General features: G+C 42.6%; 1 protein-coding gene across 5 annotated transcripts in view; it reads left to right on the top strand.

Moving 5' to 3' along the window:
- CUX1 (cut like homeobox 1) overlaps positions 1–19,826 on the top strand; it is a 263,475-nt gene that overhangs the window by 173,371 nt on the left and 70,278 nt on the right. For 3 of the 5 annotated variants that reach the window (XM_065647491.1, XM_065647490.1, XM_065647493.1), the window contains exons 10-16: positions 2,969–3,073; positions 5,652–5,840; positions 10,968–11,026; positions 15,643–15,691; positions 16,705–16,801; positions 18,201–18,566; positions 19,524–19,589. In XM_065647491.1, coding sequence (XP_065503563.1) covers positions 2,969–3,073; positions 5,652–5,840; positions 10,968–11,026; positions 15,643–15,691; positions 16,705–16,801; positions 18,201–18,566; positions 19,524–19,589 — 931 coding nt within the window. Of the gene's footprint in view, positions 1–2,968; positions 3,074–5,651; positions 5,841–10,967; positions 11,027–15,642; positions 15,692–16,704; positions 16,802–17,894; positions 18,567–19,523; positions 19,590–19,826 lie in introns of all 5 variants that reach the window. The other 2 variants (XM_065647489.1, XM_065647494.1) reach the window with 2 other exon arrangements.

The raw sequence follows: 19,826 nt of genomic DNA, 5'->3' as shown, positions 1-19,826 counted from the left end.
GTGAGATTTTGGGTGACACCAGCGAGCAGAGCACCCGAATGGCGATACGGTGAGATTTTGGGTGACACCAGCGAGCAGAGCGCCCGAATGGCGATACGGTGAGATTTTGGGTGACACCAGCGAGCAGAGCACCCGAATGGCAATACGGCGAGATTTTGGGTGACACCAGCGAGCAGAGCACCCGAATGGCAATACGGCGAGATTTTGGGTGACACCAGCGAGCAGAGCGCCCGAATGGCGATACGGTGAGATTTTGGGTGACACCAGCGAGCAGAGCACCCGAATGGCGATACGGTGAGATTTTGGGTGACACCAGCGAGCAGAGCGCCCGAATGGCGATACGGTGAGATTTTGGGTGACACCAGCGAGCAGAGCGCCCGAATGGCGATACGGTGAGATTTTGGGTGACACCAGCGAGCAGAGCACCCGAATGGCGATACGGTGAGATTTTGGGTGACACCAGCGAGCAGAGCACCGGAATGGCACCCATATAGCTCAAAATTTGGGGTAGTGCCAGCGCGTTCGTTAACGCTTCTTGAAGCCCTTAGATCCTTCGGTGGTGGAAACTAGAGCACAGCCCATGAGGCAGCGAATAATCCTGTCTGCAGAGGAGGGGGGGATTAGTTTGCAGTAAATAAGCCACAGAGGTCACACATGGAACAAGGAGGACAAAGCGAAATATTCATTCGCAGAGTGGTGTTCATCCTGAGGACTGAATGGAGTAGGTGGGCTTGTTGGGAAATGCAATAAGAGCACGTTGCTGGGTGGCTCCAGCCTGCCTGCCGAAGCCCTGCGCACGGGGGTGGCCGAACATACCCGAGGCCTTGGGGTTGGCTTTTCAAAACTTCTAAGTGCTCAATTTTGAAACCGTACCGCTCTTTTAACAGGTTTTTGTGTGTAATTTATAATTTATATTGCAATAGCACCCAAAAGTGCTTTCCAGACATTGAACGCATCTATAATTCTGGCTCTAAAAAGCTTCCATTCTGGAAGGAAAAAAAAAAAAAAAAAGAAAAATCGACCAGTCTTTCCCAAACAGAATTGCCCAAAGTTTCCGTTGATGTATTTTTAACAAGGCATAGTATGAAATCTTGTCTGATATTATTCACAGGGTTACAACAGGTGTTCTGAATTGGCTGGGGAAGCTCTGCAGAAAGGGCAGCTGACAGCTTACTGTGTATGCAGATGTAACATCTATTAGAAATATCCTCTGTGGTTTGCTTGCATGCAAGCTGAATAGGTTCTCCAAACAATGCTGCTGTGGATGGAAACCATCAGCAGAATTGCTTAAGGCTGCAAAACCCATTACTTATACAGCAGTAGATGCAAGTGCCACAGTGTAGTAACTTGTCCCGCTTGCTGGAGCTGTTCGCTAGCTATTAGATCAATATATGTATATCCATGTCTAATAACGTACAAGAAGATAATTTATCTTTATTGTTAGTTCAGTTTTTTAATCCTGATATTTTCCAGCTGCATATAAAAAGTTTCTCTTTTTGTGCCTTTTTAATGCTACTAGAGTTTTTTTTTCATGCACACAATAGCTTATGTCCCATGCTCTGATTATCAGAGCCACGTTACTGTACTTCTTACAATTACATTTTAATTACAGCTGTAGGACCTATGCAAAATCATTTAATATAATGTTGTGAGCAAATAGCGCAGATGATGCGTTTAGTATTTGATTGCCGTTAGTTTACTGATTGATTAAACATGCAGACAGAGTCTCTGCTTTGACTAGTGAGTCAAAGACCACGCGCACACACAGGGGTATAGGTTGTATATTTGCTATTTTAAAAGACTGAGGTTTTCAAAAGGATTAGCTGACAAAGCAGGGAGTCTGGCACACAGAAATATGGCACTTTCGATGGCTTAAAAATGAATTTATTATGCAATACAGGGAGGGACCCATCAGTGTAAAAGTTGGTCAGTAAAAGTTTTGACCTGGATTGGTGGCAGTTCATGGGTTTGGAAGAGTTGGTGATATGGGCTGGAAGTGGAGATAGAAAATTATTTGAGCTGTTTTCTGCCGAAAGCGCAGCATGGTTTGCAGTAGCCCAGGTGGAAAGCAGTCGTTACTCAAGGAGGTAAGCAATGTGGTTTTATAAAAATAAAACAAACTTCTACAAAAAAGCGAGAAGAAGGTCTGACCAAGAGGAATATATATTGTAAAAACAACCAGGTTTTGTTGCGCTTTCTTAACAGAAGATTATACAGTTATGGAAAGGACTTTGCTGCTATTGATTGCCTGAAGTTCCTGATCCATCTGTCTCTACCCAAACTCGAGTACAATCTTTCCTCATAACTCTGCTTTTCTCCTTTCTATTATTATTCAATATTTGTATGGGAATTTTGTCCGGTAGCCAAGTCACAGGCTTATCAGATATTGCGTAAATCCTCAGCAGCTGGTAACTGATCTGTGCAAAATTGTCAGTTTAGGGTTAAATATTGTTGAATAAATAGACCCGCTGAAAGAACAGAATCTAACAATTCATGTTTTGGGAAATAATTACTGAAGAAAGACAGCCCACCACATTGTATGCGTGTTAGAGAGAATGGTCAGAATATCTTTTAATTCAGCATTTACCCGTGAGAATTATTCCCATGAGGAACCTTGCAATAAAATCTGCTTGGTCTATGAGAATAGAAAGAAATTGAATAAAAAGACTCCATTTCCACTTGTATTTATTCAGTCTGGGAAATTCAGTGGGCCGCAGCATTAGTATCAGCAGGGGATTCCTTGCTCCTAGCGTTAAATTACTGTCATAATCGCTCAATTATTTCTTCCTTGTACTGTTTAAAATAAAAATCCATCACATTCTATGTTTTTTTCTAACATTTATTAGGTTGAGTGTTTAGGAAAATCAATTATATTCAGTCAGGCATGAATTGATGAATGTTCTTGTAATAATTGTCAGTTGTTAAACTGAATGTACTTTCTCTTTTCACCCCTTTTCATTTCCTTCAGAGGGCAGAGGTGGCTCAGAGAGAGGCAGAGACCTTAAGGGAGCAGCTCTCGTCAGCCAACAAATCTCTCCAGCTCGCTACGCAGATCCAGAAGGCACCTGATGTGGTGAGAGAAAATATTTACTGACTCTTACAGGTTCCCGACAGTACCGCTCTTTCAATTTATGCTCGCAGCTATAAAAATATCTGCTTGGAGTAATATTCTAACTGAAATGGAATTGTGTTCCTTTGGGATGATGGTTGAACTTTGAAGTGGGTTGGTGGCTGCAGAAGACCAGGGGAAGGAGGGAGGTCCCTGTTCTCCGTGGCGGCTCGTATGTGATCCATAGATCTCCTCTGTCGGTCCCGGCGGATCACAGCAGCTCTCGGAGTTTATTTCACGTTGGCAGGAGCATCAGCGGAGGAAAAATCAAGGGACCAGCTCTGCCCAGGGTTGGCTGTATTATTGAGGACCTGCTGCCTGCCCACGCCTGGCTCACGTCACTCCTAGTGGATGAACGGGCTGTCAGAGAAACTAGAAATAAATCTGGTATCATTCCGGTTTTCACTGAATATATCTAAACTGAGAATCACAACTCGAAAGCCAGTCAAAGCAGCTTAGAAAATTGAGAAGATATCCTGTGCTCCTAAAGGTCTGGGTGGGTGGTTGGTTCTCTGTGCGTTTCTAAGTGAAGCAAACCCCGCTGTTCGGGGGGGCTGGCGGTGCCGAGGGGACCTCGCGGGCACAGGCTGCGGGTACAGGGCTCCAGCTGGTCCTGGGTTCACAGGTATCACAGACAGATTATTTTTACTTTTGTCTGCCAAAGGAGAAATGCGAGTATTTAAATGTAAATATGCAATTAAGTGAAATTTAGTCTACTTAGAAGCAGCAGAGTTAACAAACAAAAGCAATCATACTCCTTATAATCCTTTTTTTCCCTGCAAGCCACATACGTGCTTGACATTGGTATCGGAGAAACACATGGTTGCTTTAAAATGCATTTGCACAGAATGAGTAACAAACCATAAGTCCTCCAGATCTGTTTGGTCATCTATTGGTACAAACCAGTATTTTGTTGGAAAAGTCAAAAGATAGACAAGTAGATGGCAAAACAAACCAAAAAAAAAAAAAGCCTGAATATCACTTGTAACTCTGAATTACCTGCCTCTTCCTATCTCATGTCCTAGTCTTATCATTATTTTAACATTAGGTCTTTCTTGTATTTAATAGTACTTCTGCACTTCATTTATATTTAATATGACAACTACTGCAGGATGAAAATGATCATTATCTATCTTATTTCAGACCTTACGTTCTAGTCTCAATAGGCACAAGCAGCAGATGATTATACAACTTGTGATGTTTCATGCAAGCAAATTAGAGGTTTTTTCAAGTTAAAGTATAATTCAGTGTAATAGGAGAGCGTTGTTAACTGCTGCTCGTACATGTAGCTCCCTGTGAGATACAATGCTATGGAGTCACTGAGAACCAAGCTAAGTGTTTAGAAAATACGGAAAAGGTATTTTGTTGTGCGTGTATTTTCCGGAAAAGTGGGTATGGAGGAGATTTCAATCTGCCGCAGCATCATCTTGAATTGTAAGGAAAGTGCCTGGGTGACAGCATTGAATTTTCAGCTCTTTCACCGTAGGATCTTTGACATACGCTTACCATCGTTGTCTCTCTTGTGGTAAATGGATGTTTTTCCTACTTCACTGGTGTTCTCTCAGGAGCAGCCATTAACCTTTGTAAGATGCTTTTTAGGCTTTCTAATGGAATGTGCATTCATCATTGGGCTGCCTCGTGCTCCCCGGATCTGCACAAGGATTTTTCCTCATGTTCTGCGTGGAAGAGGTTCAGAGCTCTCCATGCATTGTAACTGTTGAGCTCACGACACAAAAGGAGACAAAAGATATGGTACAATTAGTCTGTATTATCTTTTCTGAATAGATTTGCCTTCTTAACTTCTCTGTCCTCTCTTATTTCTTGTCCTACTGGAAAGCTGGTCTAGTGAGGAAGTTTCAGGCTTGGGCACAGATTTTGCAGCCATGGGAAACTGGAAGGTCCTGATTTAGGAAAAGGAATTTCTGAAAGCGGAGACCATAGGGAGAAGGGCCTCGTCTTACAGCTGTCAGGTCTATCTTCATCCCTACGGAGGAGAGGCTTTAGTTGCTAGCAATAACGTTAGCAGCGAACAATTTTCGTGTAAGGAGCAAATTTGTTGGAAGTAGCCATTTGGGGCAATTTTTGACAGTTTTGCCTGAAACGTGCAGCGTGCATACGAAGAGCCAAAGGCACATGACTCTGCCGTTCTCGATTAAGAAATTCTGCTCCATTACTTCAGAATATTTCATCTGATTAGTAGTTTGTAAGAACAGATTTTCGTAGCTGTCAAAGCATTTGGACTATTAATAATAAATAGATCTAAATAGAATCCCTTGACTTTCACGGCTGCATCTTTCCAGTGTGCTTATGAAATAGGGAAATTTATTCTCACCATTATCCCTATTTTACCAAAGAGCTGTCCTGGGGGGTAGAAAGGTTCACGTTCCAGATTCACGCAACCACAGGAGTCCAAGGTTTAGAGATCATTTCTGTCTCTTGTGCCACGCGATGCCACGCTTGGTCCTTACCTCACTGCCCTGAATGCTTGTTGCTTTTTTCTTTTTTTGAATTTCTGCCATCTAATACTTCTTTTTCCCCCTAGGAGCAGGCCATCGAGGTGCTAACGCGGTCCAGCTTGGAAGTAGAACTGGCCGCGAAGGAGCGGGAGATCGCGCAGCTGGTGGAAGATGTGCAGCGGCTCCAGGGCAGCCTCACCAAGCTGCGGGAGAACTCCAGCAGCCAGATCTCCCAGCTGGAGCAGCAGCTGACGGCCAAGAACAGCACGCTCAAAGTAAGGCTGGCGTCGGTGCTCCGCAGCTTTCCAAGGGTGTCATTGACGTACCAGTGTTGGGGTTTACCCGTGTAAGCTTTCTGTGGTTCTCAGAGGTGCCGTAAAAGCCGTTGGGCTTCTTCAGGGTGCTCTTGAATTCCAGTTTCTGTGACGTTTTATTCTAAGCGATCACAGTTTTGTTGAAATTTCGTTGACCTAGTTCTCATTGGTTTGAAATTTGTTTTTCACAGAACACGGCTACCTTTAGAATTAAAACCAGCAACAAAACCCAGCATATATATATTGTCATACGCAGGAACAGGAGATGGACTCGATGAGCCTTATGGGTCCCTTCCAACTCAGGACATTTTATGATTTACCATGGATATGTAGTGAAATAGCTGAACTGAAAAGGCACAGAACATCCTTCTTAGGTTTTAAAACTTTTAATTCCCATTCCAGTGATTGGTTTGACAGGGGTGTATCTTTGGATTTATCTGCTAGCCCATCCAGTTCTCTCCACTGGCAAAGGGAAGTGTATCATTTAGAGCATAAAAACGAGTAAAATCAAGACCCAGAGAGAAGGCATTTTAGCCTTCATAATAATTTCTTTTTAACTGTATATTTGCTGCACAGTAATCGCCATTTATAATTAGCAGTCCAGTCCTGTACTCATTTGCACACCACTAGCACTGCACTAAACCCAGAAGAAACATCTAACGATTTTGTGAGTGACCCCTTTACCTTTTGCTGCAGCAACTTTTCTGCTTTGTGCAGTAGCCCCCCCGGTTTGATCTATCAGAGAGCATGAGAAATCTTTCCTGACATGCGTTATGAATCAGTTTCCTGTAACTCCCCATCTCTTGCACTGTTCGAGCTTCAATGTATAAACAAGATAAATTTACCTATTCTATTAAAGACTTCATAGTTTTGCAGGTTTTATAGTCTGAGAGTTTTCTGAAAGCAGGAGGCTGATAGTACCCACTTTGCTCTGCCTGTAGCTTTCCTCTATCAGAATGATTTAATGTTCAATTGAAACTCTTGGAAACTGTTCTAATTCTGCTATTTTTTAGAGGTTACTAGTTTTGCTCTGGTGCAGCCTAATTTACGTGGACAAATACCCGTTAAGGATGGAAGCCAAAGTGTTGTGTTCGATATGCTTTCTGCATGTTTTAACACAGCCTTGCAGAATTTTTATGAAAATTCAGTAGAGCTCAGGCTACTGTGTTCCTATATTGATGGTATTGGTCTCTGCCCCTCTGTCCCCATGTGGGCACCACTCTTTATAAGGGAGCAAGGTCTGGTTTTGAGGGACACATTTTACTGGCTACACCCATATTAGAGGGGGGTTTTTATTTTTTAATAAAGCCTGATAGAAAATATCTTGAGTCCTTGCACTTGACAGGTTTTCATGGAATAAAGCGTGTTCCTGTTGAGGTCAGTATTAGTTTAGCCATTAACTTCAAAGGGAATAGGATCACAGAAATGACAGAGCAAGTCTTTGATTTTCATTTCAGTAATCTCCTTCCATTTTCTCATAGGCTTGCCCGGCTAATGCTCTGTATTTAGGTTCCTGTTGATAGTGTCTGATGCAGTGACTCTTGATAAAATTTTAGTCATTTCAACCCTCTTTAACCTTATTTGCCGCCCTATAAAAGATATTTCAAAATACGTACTTCTCCCCCAAAGTGCTGGCAAACCTGTGTCTGAGATCTGTTGTACAAAGAACCAAATCTCAGTGGTGATGCGTTGATCTCATGTTTGATTATAGAGGAATTGCTTCTAAAATAACCGAGGTTGTAATGGTTGCCTCCCCAAAAAATGAATCACAGTTTCACAAATTAAAGCAATGTTCTCAGACCATATCTCGGGGGAATTCTTTAATACTCTATGACTTAATGAAACAATACAGAAATACCTTCAAAATTATTGCTTCTTCATCTGATCTGATAATCAAAACATGTCCTCTAGTAACAAGACTTTTCTAACTATAATTATTATTAACCCTTTGTTGCTGGGAGTTAGAGCTTCCCTGCTACCCAGTAAAAATATAACCCAGGTTAATTGAATAAGAGCTTTTTAGTTTGTCACTCTAAACTAAACTACAACATTAGTCTAATGGGGTTTTTTAAATGTTTTAAGCCCCTTAATACAGCCCATGCTGTTTTACCTGAGACACTTTACTTAATAATACAGTAATGATTTTTTTTAAACAACCGAGGAGGGAACACAAGCTCTGCGTGCTCTGACATGGGCTCATTCATGTAACAAATGCAAGATGATTCCTTAACGTGGAATATTTGCAAATGTAGTGTGCAGAAATGCCACCAGTCCATTCCTTCTGTCCCCTGGTCCCTGAATTCCTGTGTGTCGGAGGACATTAGAATATGTTTTGTCTGATTTAACCAGGTTGATTTTTAGTGCAAGATATTAGTTCTTCCACATTGTCTCACAGCTTGAACCTTTGTTACACTATGTTCTATGCATTTTGCAGGGTTCTTTGAGACAATTACCATACTAATACATTTTAAAACAGGCATTGACTGGGAAGATGCCAAGTGCCTAAATGGTTTGCTTATATACAGACATCGCATTCTCAGTTGTTAGTTTATTTTGTTTAGTAAAGTGTAGATTTAGGTGCAGATTTTCCATGGCAACAATCTCTGCATTAGGTACTTGGGAATGATGGATGTATGTGTTTTTATACAATTCAAAGTAAATTATTGCTGGTTGCCATACTGCTATAACAGCATACAAGCACCTGAGAGTCCGAACAGCTTCACTCTGTTAACATCTTTTTCTATTTTTTTTTTTTAACCTAAAATTTCCAGAAATGCTTTCAGGGTATAGCATATCCTTGTACAGAATTACATTTAATATAGATTGCGTTGAAATGCAAAAGCTAATCTGCTTGTAGACCCAAAAATGTGACGAGTTCCAGGGTTAAGAGGTGAATTGTAGTGTAATCTTTGTTTTACTGAGCCTAGCCTGGTACATTAGAAAGTCCAGCTGGATTCCTTGTTAAATAACTGTGTTTTGCTCAGCGTTGAGCTGAACCTTGCAAAGCGGCGTGAACTTGTGGCGCATTGTAGCTGAACCTCCTTAAAACCCAGCGAGCTGAAGTGACACCTTGAGCCCTGGGATTACGTAGTACATTGTATAATGAGATCTCAACACGTCGGAGGTTATCAAAACCTCAAACATCTTTAATATTCATTCGTTGGATTTTTCTGGTCACATCAAGCAGGATTTGCCTGGTTACATCAGTACGGGGTTTTTAGCAGGGCCAAAACACCTGCCGTATAAAGCAAAGTTGGTACTTCCTATAATTCCAGTTAGCAACTGGAATTTGGTAAAGCAGAACATGTCAGAAGAAATGACTCAAACTTGCCCTGTATTTTTCCAGTTGAAAAAAATTGCTTTATCTCAAAGAGACAATTTTTCCTATTTTTCCTTCTTAACGCAATCCGAATGACCGCAGAAGATGCTGATGGCTAAGGACTCAAGGACGCAAGACCTCTTAAGAGGCCGCTTGTTTTATCCATGTCCCATAGAGTGCAATTTTCACACTGAACAGCAGTTTCTGCTTTTCAATACACATACTGATGGCAAGGCAGAAACATCAGCAGTGGGTAAGCTGGAGATCCTGTAAAAGTTGGCAAAATAGCTGCAAGTCCAACAAAGCCCCATTGCGCTGCCGTTGTCATCTGAAGAAGCCTCATTTAGGTGACGAAGATGGCTCAGATGGTGGACCCGCTCACCCGGGGGTGGGTGTTACGCAGTGTCTGGGTTTGCTGCTTGCTCCCCTGGACGGCTTTGGGATGGGTGGTACCCACGCACCGGTGCTTGGGAAGACAACATGGTTAAGAGGTTCCCACTTCCAATTGTTCCTCTGCTGTTCACACACCCTGTGCTGCTGCAGAACCCTGTGGGGCTACATTTTAAACGGGTTTGGTAAAATTATCGAAGTTCGCAGCCGCCCGTCCCTGCCTTCCTCCTGCGTTGGAACGAGCAGCCCAGGAGTGGGCGTAGGATCTTCGGGAATTCACTTTTCCACTGAAGGCGGCCTCTCCTGGACATAAAACCCCGTTTTACTTTTTCATGTCATATATTCCTTTCCTTTTCAAAGTAGATGCTCTGTCTTCGAGGGCGGTACGTCCTTGTGTTATTTCTCTTTCCTTTGGGATTCTGTGCCAATTTTAACACCAAAAATGCGGTGAAGCAGGGCTAGCCTGAACTTACCCGTGGAAGTTGCAGGCCAGTAAGTTCTCTTCTTTCTTTGCTTAGATCAGATGTGCCTGTACTAAGGAAAGAAATTACTAGTGGGAAATTAATGTGGCTTCTACAAGCAACGTAACGGCATCAATTATGTGTCACTATGTTTTAGGCCTCCTGACGCATTTATCCTGTAGTGATGGGCACTGTTGTTGGGAGCAGGGGCTCTTGGGTAAGGTCCAAATGTGTGGCATTGCGTTCTGGGTTGTGTTAGGAGGTTTGTTTCAACGTTTGTGGCATCTTCGCACCAGAGAGAAGCCATTGAGACTGCCCCGGGGCAGGGAGACCTGAGCAAAAAGACCTGCTGGGTTGCTCTCAATGCTTCATCTCCGGTGTGTAATCACATTAGTTATTGCAATAAGTAATGCTTGTAAACCCACTTGGTACAGCTGTTTTGTTTGGGCATGAGGCATTGTGGAAGTCTTATGAGCCTAAGGCTTGTCAACAACTTCTTCGGTCTTTTTTTTTTCATGTAAATAAGGTTATCAAGACCTGTCGTATTAAAAATACAGTCTGTGCCAAAGCATCCTGCCTGTTTACTCAATTTATCAGTTTTGTAAAAATTTCAGCTGCCCCATTTTTAATACCTTGTTCCCCACTCTCTTCATTGAACACGTGACAGTGACATTGCAAACAGCCGAATTGGGACCTACTGAATTCTGTAATGCTTGGCACTCTGTAAACAAAGGAAGAGCGAGGTATAATTGTGTTTACGTTGAATTGGTTATAGTTTGTTTTCTAATATATGTAAATTAGGTATGAGTCATTAACCCTCACTTGTGCGCTGCTGTATATATGGAATAATTTAAAGATGATTTTGAAAGCCTGCAGAAAAAAATCTGAATAATTAAATCCATGTTCTTTCTTTTAAAGCAACTGGAAGAAAAACTGAAAGGACAGGCTGATTATGAAGAGGTTAAGAAAGAATTAAAGTAAGTGTTAAATGCTTACATAGTTTTTTCACAAACTCTCATTTAACAGTGCTTGTTAAATAAAGCCACAAATCTGTCGTCTTGGAACAATAAAGAAATCAGTCAAAACCACAAAGACAGGGAAATCGGGAATATTGGCAGAAATTGCATCCAGAACCAGTGCAGTTGCTGTATCTGAGAATGCTCCTGTTTGTTGCAGCAGAGTATTGCAAGAGCAACGTGAGGAAAAGGGGCTAAAATTATCGTCCACTGATAGGAAGTCTGAAAATCTGTGGTATTTTAGGTGGACCACTCTCCAAAAATCCTCAGCCAACAGCTGAATGTAACGAGGACCAAAAATTGAACGCAGGGGCTTTGGCCATAATACCTTTTCTGTGCTTTTGCCAGCCAGTGTTCAGCACTTACCATTTTAATGCTGTGCTTGTTTCAGTGTATATTTTTGCTAATATATTGTGGTTTTAAACTAAAGCCACAAACAGCCTCTTCCTTTTTCAAGGGGTTTTTTTAAGAGACTTGAAAGAGCCTCATTTTAAACTATAACAAGATAAGCTGTCAGGTTCAGGAGAGAAGTTTTTTGACTAGAAATATGTTTAGTGTCAAGGTTTAAATAACTGCAAGAAACTCCATCTCTTCTTTCATCATTCTGGCATTTTTGTGTGTATTTTAAGAAGGCTGAAAAAATGTTACCTTGTTTAATGAGGTATTTCAGATGAGGCTGGTAGTCATGTGCTTTCGTTTACACGTCCCTGGAGAATATGGAAAGCAGGTTTGGTTTTACAAGCCCAGCGACTGCCCAGCCCCTGGCGCTGTTATATTCAGCTTCCGATTTCAGCTGGGTTTATGCCCTCATATGTAAAATAGTGAATGGGAATTAGGGCATAACCTTTCCCGTTTGCTACACGAGTTACTAAAAAATCTGTGCATCTGCCAAAACAGCAAATGAGTTTTCAGTCCTACCTGGTTTGATGCCTTTACTTTAGATACAAAACTCATTTAGATCCGTGTATTCCTGGCAGTAATGCCTTTTTTTTTTTTTTCTTCTTTTTTTACAACACTAACTTAGATGAGGGCAGGGATGGGAAGGCAGGTAAGAGGCCCAGGAGAACCCACGGCACAGGAGTGTTCATCTGGTGCTTCTGCCTGTTATTTGGAAACGGGCCCACAGTGAAGTAAATGGGAGAATCTCCTGGAAGTGGCCCTTGTTGGGTGCCAGTAACTTAACTCTGTTCTCCTGGCTGGCTACAGCTTTTACATCCCCTAATTTGTGTGACTTTGGCGAGACAGCCAGCGTGTAGGTGGCCTGGGGTCTGTACAGCGTCCTGCTGGGGGGTCCAGGGGTTCAGAGCCTCTCTGAGAGCGCTGCAGATGTTCACAATGCTCCACCGTCACAGCAGCTCGTTTCTGGCACCTCTGCTCCTGTGTGGTCCAAGAGATGTGCCAAAAGCTGAATGCGCGTCACCTGAGAGCGACAGTCTGAGCTGAAGTGAAACTGGGCAGTCTTTTGCTGTAAATCTGGTGCCCCTCATAGGGAATCAATGCTCCTGTGCCTGCCTGTGTGCCCTGAAACACTGACGGAAATGACCTGCTCGTAACACACGCACCAAGAGAAAATATGTCAGTAAGGAAGAAAGAGAATATAGTTCTGGAGTTGTTTTGGCACTGATGTGTTTTCCTTAATCCTCGCAAGGATGTTAGAGGCATTCTAGGCTGAGGCATCTCCATATCAGCCAGCTTCTAACCTTGGAGGAACTTAACTGGGTCCACGTCAAGACTGGGATGGGAGAATTCTTCGCTTTTTGCGTCAGCTTTTGTGCCAAATGGCGCTTAAACCTGTTTTTGAGATCTGAAAGTTCTGTGTGTCCTTTTAGTTCCCTCTTGAGTAATATGACAGTGCTGACCCTCCTGCCTTTGCAGTTGGGAACAGAAAGCCGAGCTGTCCCAGTGCACACTTTGCTTTAGAGTAAAATCTTTCAAGTTGTCTTAGATGTGCAGATTCAAGTCACAAGATCATTCCTTTAAAAAGCAGATAACTGATCTTGAGCAGCAGATTGAGTCGAGATCTCATGGGCAAAGATATTCCTGGAATCCAAAGGGGAAACATTTTGCTTCCTCATATTCCCAAGGAAAATGCCTCTTTCGTGACACATTTGGAGAGTCATTTTTGACACGTTTAACTTTTACATTTTTTGATAAAATGAACCTGCTGTAGTGAATATCCCTCCAAGGACAATCCGAGGTACCATCAACATGGTTTTATTATATTTTTGGCTTCTAAGTGTGTAGGAAATCACCTGCGAAATTGCTAGAAGACCATTTCAGGGAGCAAAGAATCCACATTAAATAGGCAGAGGTCAGTAAGTTTCCCGCTGAGGTTGGAATACTCACGTCTGCATCCAGCTCACTGAAAAAAGCAGCTGCCGCAAGGTTCAGGATCCTTTCTGCTCTTTGCAGCGGGTGCTCAGAAACAAAACATGTTGGTAGAGCAGCCTGTGCAAGTGGCCGGGCACAACAGGACCGGGGCTTTAAAGCCAGGCTTTTGGGGCCGAGAACCAGAAATACATATTAAACACCTCCAGGCGTACTTGGCGCTTCCGACTGGTTTCAGTCTGGTTCTGTAGGCAGCTCGTTAGTGATCAGAGCACGTCGCGCGTGCTCCTCCGAGAGCGGGCAGCTGCTTTTGCTTTAGTCTCATCCCGAAGGAACCCGGTTGGGATGCTGCAGGACTGCTCTGCGTGGCAAACCGGAGTGCGGTAAGTGGGGATTACTGGGAGCCCCGCGTCCCAAACGTACTGCCGACCTGAACTGAAGCGGGAGAAACACCTGTGATTTCCCGTGGGAAGTTTGTCACGTGGTAATTTGCTGTTACAAATTGGGTTTTTTGAAATTCGGATAGATCTCCTTATTTGACCGTCATGAGATCATACATCACTACTTGCTGTCCTTTCAGAGGCCATACCCTGCAGAATCCATGGGAGGGTGGACACAGTTACCTACCGGTGACTGTAGTTTTCCCCAGATGAGTCTCTGTATATTATATTTATCTGCCCCAGCAAGAAACGCTTGCTTTCAGCAGTGATTAGCAACCCGAGCAAACACGCCTGTGATGTCCATGCAATGTCAGGATCTCCAAGAACTTGAGCCATTAATGCACAGCCTCTCTCCTCGACTGGCACGCTTCCATTAATAGCAGAAAAGAGGCGTTTCTGCATGTGGGTGAGCGGTTGTGCCCACGTAAAGCAGAGTCTTAACAGCATTACTGTATACGCTTGCGTATTGGATGATGGCTCTACCCTATGGCGAATTCTGCTGGCAAGAGGGGCTGCCTGGCGACGCCGTGTGATGAAACTGATGGGGCAAAATTTATTTATTAATTGTTATATTTGGAGGAGCGCCTGTCAGAATTAACGCGATGAGAACGCACAGATGCAAAATACACGAAGTTTCTGTCTCAAAATGCCTTTTTTTTTTTTTTTTTTTTTTCTTTTTGCCTGGATTTCTATGGCTTTGTGTGATCTCCAATGAGTCACTGAGGCCACCGATTTCCAAAGTGCCGCTTCACGGACATCTGGATTTGTAGAGGAGCTGGACGCCACGTGCTCTGCAGTGGTTGACAAGGGCTGGGTGCCCGGCTGGCTCCTCCTGCCATCCACAACCGGGCCCTACGTGTCCATAACGCCCTTCTGCTTTTTTTGCCTCAGTTTCCACATTTAATACGTGGTCAAACATATTCTCCCTGCCTCACGAAGCTCCTGGTGCTTTAGACATGAAAAATGCTATATAAACACTATCCATATCTGTTGATGTATTTTTCTTCAGATGAATGTCGTCTTTGTAGAATGAGAAGCTGAAATCATTTATTGCTTCAGTCTGTGGAACTTAATGTCCTGCCTGCAGCAGGCCTATTTAAAAAAATTTATAAGACAAAGCATAGTAATATGTTTGGATTCCTGTAAGATTCTCATTTGCCAGACGATACAACTCTTAACTGAAAGACTTTGAAGGGAGACGTCCTTCGACCGCGCAGTATTTATTTAAAATATTGACAAGGAGACTTCTCTTAATGTACTTATAAATATTTGGATCTTTCATATTTCTTAAGAAATACTGTGCCATTGTGTCTTCCCTTTGCCATAGAACTCGGGGTTATTAAAATGAAAAACTGCCTTTTAGCCTGTAGTGTCTTGGTTGGGAAGATTATTTGTGCATATTTGCCTTGATATGTGAGCTGGTGTATATTATATAAAGCACTGTAACTGTGGTGGTGATTCTCCTGTTTCGTTGCCTTGCTACAACTTTTTCATTCCCTTCAAGCTTCACAGATAAATTTATATCGCTTCTGACAGCTTAAAATGTTATATCCTTATTAACCTTTAAATTTACGCTTTAAACTGGCCTGGTGGGATTGCATATGGAATGATTTAGATGACGCTTGAGAAAATTTTTGTATCCAATAACTAGTTTGAATAGTTATTCTATATTCATTATGAGGCTGTGTTACTGCAAGGGAAGTTGTTATCACTTGTAGTGTTGCTGCAGAGTAGGAAATGATAATGCTCATTAGTGCAGTTGTTATGAAAAGAAGAAATAGAAAATAATTTGTTTTCTGCCTTCCACAGTATATTGAAATCCATGGAGTTTGCACCATCTGAAAGCTCTGGTGCGCAGGTACTGAATCTACTTTTGTTTTCTTAATTCCTTCAGCCATTCGGTTAATTAATACAAGTTTTTGTCTTGCAATTTGTTGGTGTTGGCATGGAGAATTTCCTGTTGACGGTGGGACATATGGGTCGATCATTGTTTTCTTATGTAAAAAGCTGAACTGAACATTTTTTGCCTATTAATTTCTTTTAAGTGGTCAAGGACAAAGAATTCTGTTCCAGCTGTGCTGAGGTGCATAGCCGTAATGTTGTGAAGTTGGGTCTTTTAAAGATAGTAGAGTCACTGTGCAGCTACGCTAAGATTTGCATGTTTCTTGTACTGACAGTACGCTGAGCAAGGATTTTAACATTTTTAAGTCTTCGTTAGCCTCTAAAATAACACTCACAAAAGAAAACAAACTTTTAAGTACAGAGAAAGCAGGAGAAAGCTCTGCTATTCCAGCAAATTAATCTTATTTAGGTTTAAAGGTTATGAATTAAATTTCTGCTTCTGAAATCTGAACTGAATATCACTATACTGGGATTAATTTTCAATAGGTTTTTTAATAATCAAGGGTTAGATATTTAGTGGAAGGTAAATGACACGTTTCTGTGAGTGATCTTATTTTTGAACAAACTGTTTATGCTAAAATGCAGCATTTCAAGGAATTGCTTAAGTCAGTTGACCTAGAAGAAATAATATAATCTTAACTCCTCTGTTTTAATCAGATTAAAACAAGTCTACAGCTTTTAAATTGAGAGCCATTTTAAAATAAGGAGGATTAAGAAAATGTTCCATTACACATTTCAAAATAATGCAGAATTGATGAATGATTTACAATGAAAATTAAACAGTGAATCTCTTCTATGGCTCACGTAGAAGCACCGAGTGATTCCTGCAAATACATATGCGCGGTGAATTCCCTCGCTGCGTTCAGAGCAGAGGCGAGCACTTGTTCCTTCCTTCTGAAACCCTTTTTAGCGCCTGAGCGAGACTCTTGATGCCTTTAGAAACAAACCTCCCGCTTTGATTTTCTGTAGGATGCGTCTAAACCGCTGGAGGTGCTGCTGCTGGAGAAGAACCGCTCCTTGCAGTCCGAGAACGCCACGCTGCGTATCACTAATAGCGACCTGAGTGGTAGGTTGACGCGATTTTTGGCTATTCTGATTCGTTTGCTGTCTCGTGAAGGGAGGGAGGGCTGAGTGAGAGGTGAACGGCTGAGCTCATGCACGGCACAGAGATCGCGAGGCAACAGGAACCACGGAATAACGTTTGATTTCTGCAGTTTTGTAGGCTGGATAATAAAATAAAACTTGGAGACCTCAGTCTTTAAAGGTTAGGAAGGAGAGGCATTACAAGATGTACCAGGTGGTAGCGTTTGAGGCTGTCTTCTGTTTTGGGAACAAATTCATCCGTGGCACCAGAAGTCTCTTCCCCCACACACAATGTGACGCAAAATGTTTGCATGTAGAACACAATAACCTTCCTGTCCGATACACTTAGATATTCTACCAGCAGGTCAGCTTGGAAAAACAAAATTCTTTTCAGCAAAGCGTGTTTGCCGTTTAGTTTTCCTAATGTGGGCTTTTTTACATCTTGTGTGCACATTTTTTAAATGGCAAGGCATGGAATTTCCAGATACTTGAATGCTTATGGTTTTTGCAGCTGGAAGAAAGTTAAAAGTTGCCACTGGCCCTGGGATTACTGAATTCTGAAGCGTTTCATGACTTTAACTGAGTGAACTTGGTGCATCCACCTAATGGGGATTCCTTTATTCAAATTGGTTGGTTCCAAAATGTAAATGTTTGCTGCATTTGGGTTCAGTCAGGTCCAATGAGTAATGTCTTGAATGAGACAACAGAGACTTTCTGTCTGTAACTGCGTTTATTTTAAATGTATAACTGCACTTCATGTAATTGTTCTAGTTTTAATGTTTGTAAGGGGGATTCTCCAGGCTGCAACATACAAGAAAGGTGCAAACATGAAATGCATGTTGTTTGTTTTGGGGGCCTTGTTTGGCTTATTAAAATTTCAATTATGGAAACAAAAATTAAAAAAAAAAAAGAAAACCAAAAACAAAACGAAAACAAAAATCCCACCACCACTTCATTGGCCCTTGTAAATCTGCACTTTTTCCCTTTGCGGGGCAAACTTTGCATTTTTTTTTTAATCTTGGTTTTTTTCCCCTCTTTGATCCCCCATAATGCATTATGTTTGACCTTCCTTGTAGGGTCAGCCAGGAGAAAAGGGAAAGACCAGCCTGAGAGTCAGCGTCCTGCAACCTTGCCGGCCTCCCCTCCTTCTCAGTTGCTCCGCAACGCGGGGGAGCAGGCTTCCAATACTAATGGTACACACCAGTTCTCACCAACGGGTTTAAGTCAAGACTTTTTCAGCTCATCCCTGGCGAGCCCCAGCTTACCCCTGGCCTCCACAGGAAAATTTGCACTAAACTCTCTCCTCCAGCGCCAGCTAATGCAGTCCTTCTACTCCAAGGCAATGCAGGAAGCAGGAAGCACAAGCATGATTTTTTCAACAGGTCCTTACAGCACAAACTCCATATCTTCCCAAAGTCCGTTACAACAAAGCCCGGACGTAAATGGCATGGCCCCGTCTCCCAGCCAGTCAGAAAGTGCTGGGAGCATCTCCGAAGGCGAGGAGATAGACACGGCCGAAATTGCGCGTCAGGTGAAAGAGCAGTTGATCAAGCACAATATTGGACAGCGGATATTTGGACATTATGTGTTGGGACTGTCGCAAGGGTCTGTGAGCGAGATCCTAGCCCGGCCAAAGCCATGGAATAAACTGACTGTGAGAGGCAAGGAGCCATTTCATAAGATGAAGCAGTTCCTCTCGGACGAGCAGAACATCTTGGCTCTTCGCAGCATCCAGGGTAGACAAAGAGGTAAGCGCTCGCCGGCCCAAGGTCTCGCCCTGTCTTCCTGTTAGTTACAAATATTAAAAATCGGCAGCTCCCCTGTACGGGGGCGTTTGTGCGTTGCTGCTGTTTTCACCTGAATCAGATGTCAGGTACAGAAAGTGCAGCTTTCTAACTGGACTTTTCAGCGCTCAAGCTGGTTAGTATCTTTGCTTATGCTTTTTTTAGCTGCTGCCTTGCGTTTGTCAACAGGAGCAAGCGGCGGGGACGCTCGCATCCCTCGTTCCCAATAGCTCCGTGCCAGAGCTAAATACAGAGTGAAAAGGGTCAGTAGCTACTAAGGGTATCAGCCCTCAGAAATGCTGGAAAATTTTAATTTGGGCTTGCTTATTGAGACCAGACTTTTGTTGTGTCTTGTGTGATTTTTTTTTTTTGACAAAATGTCATAGGTGATGCATGAGATGAGTAATTAAAAGAACAATCCTAATTTAAAGCAGCTTTGCATATTTAAGGCGGTGATTTTAAGAAATAACATGCGTTTCGTAGTGGTTCATGTTAAGTGAAGACCGAGATTTACATTTAGAGAAAATGAAAAGTAAGTTGTTTACAGTCAAGAAATACTGGAAAGGGCAGGCAGGATTTTCCTACATTTTGTTAGTTGAAAGTGCACACTGTTAGATTTATAATCTGCTCTTCCTTTTGATGATTGTACTTGAGGGGATTATCTGCCCATCTTTAACCTCTTCGTTTTTGGTATCTCTAGACATTTATTTATATCTGTCTAATCTCCTTTCCGAACGTAGCTGTAATCTTTATTAACAAATCAGCCAGCCTCGCTTCTTCCAAAGTAGCCAGCTCCTCCAGTGCTCAGACAGAGCGCGAGGGGACGAGGACAGCTCGAGCCCCGCGCAGGGACAGGCTCCTCATGTCACACAGCAACCATCCCCTGATTGTTTTGTTCTTACCAAACTTGTTTTTCAACAGAGAATCCAGGCCAGAACCTGAACAGACTATTTCAGGAAGTACCGAAACGAAGAAATGGGTCTGAAGGTACGTCACAGGCAGGTGTTTTTCTTTGCGGTCGATCCCTAGGAAGCGGAGTGTGCTTTTAGATGTGTGTTTTCCGTAAAACTGTGCAGTTTGATTCTGGCCTGGAATCTGATAGAAAAACAGACAGTAAGTATAAAACAAACCATGGGTTAGACGAACACTTTGCTTTTCCTAATTCTGCTGCTGCTGTACTAACGTAACCCTGTTTGGATACTTTTTCCGCTCCCAATCTCACTG

This window comes from Caloenas nicobarica, chromosome 17 (assembly GCF_036013445.1).
Source record: "Caloenas nicobarica isolate bCalNic1 chromosome 17, bCalNic1.hap1, whole genome shotgun sequence".
Lineage (NCBI taxonomy): Eukaryota > Metazoa > Chordata > Aves > Columbiformes > Columbidae > Caloenas > Caloenas nicobarica.
Note: the sequence above shows the minus strand (reverse complement) of the source record. Positions and strands in the feature narration are given on the sequence as shown.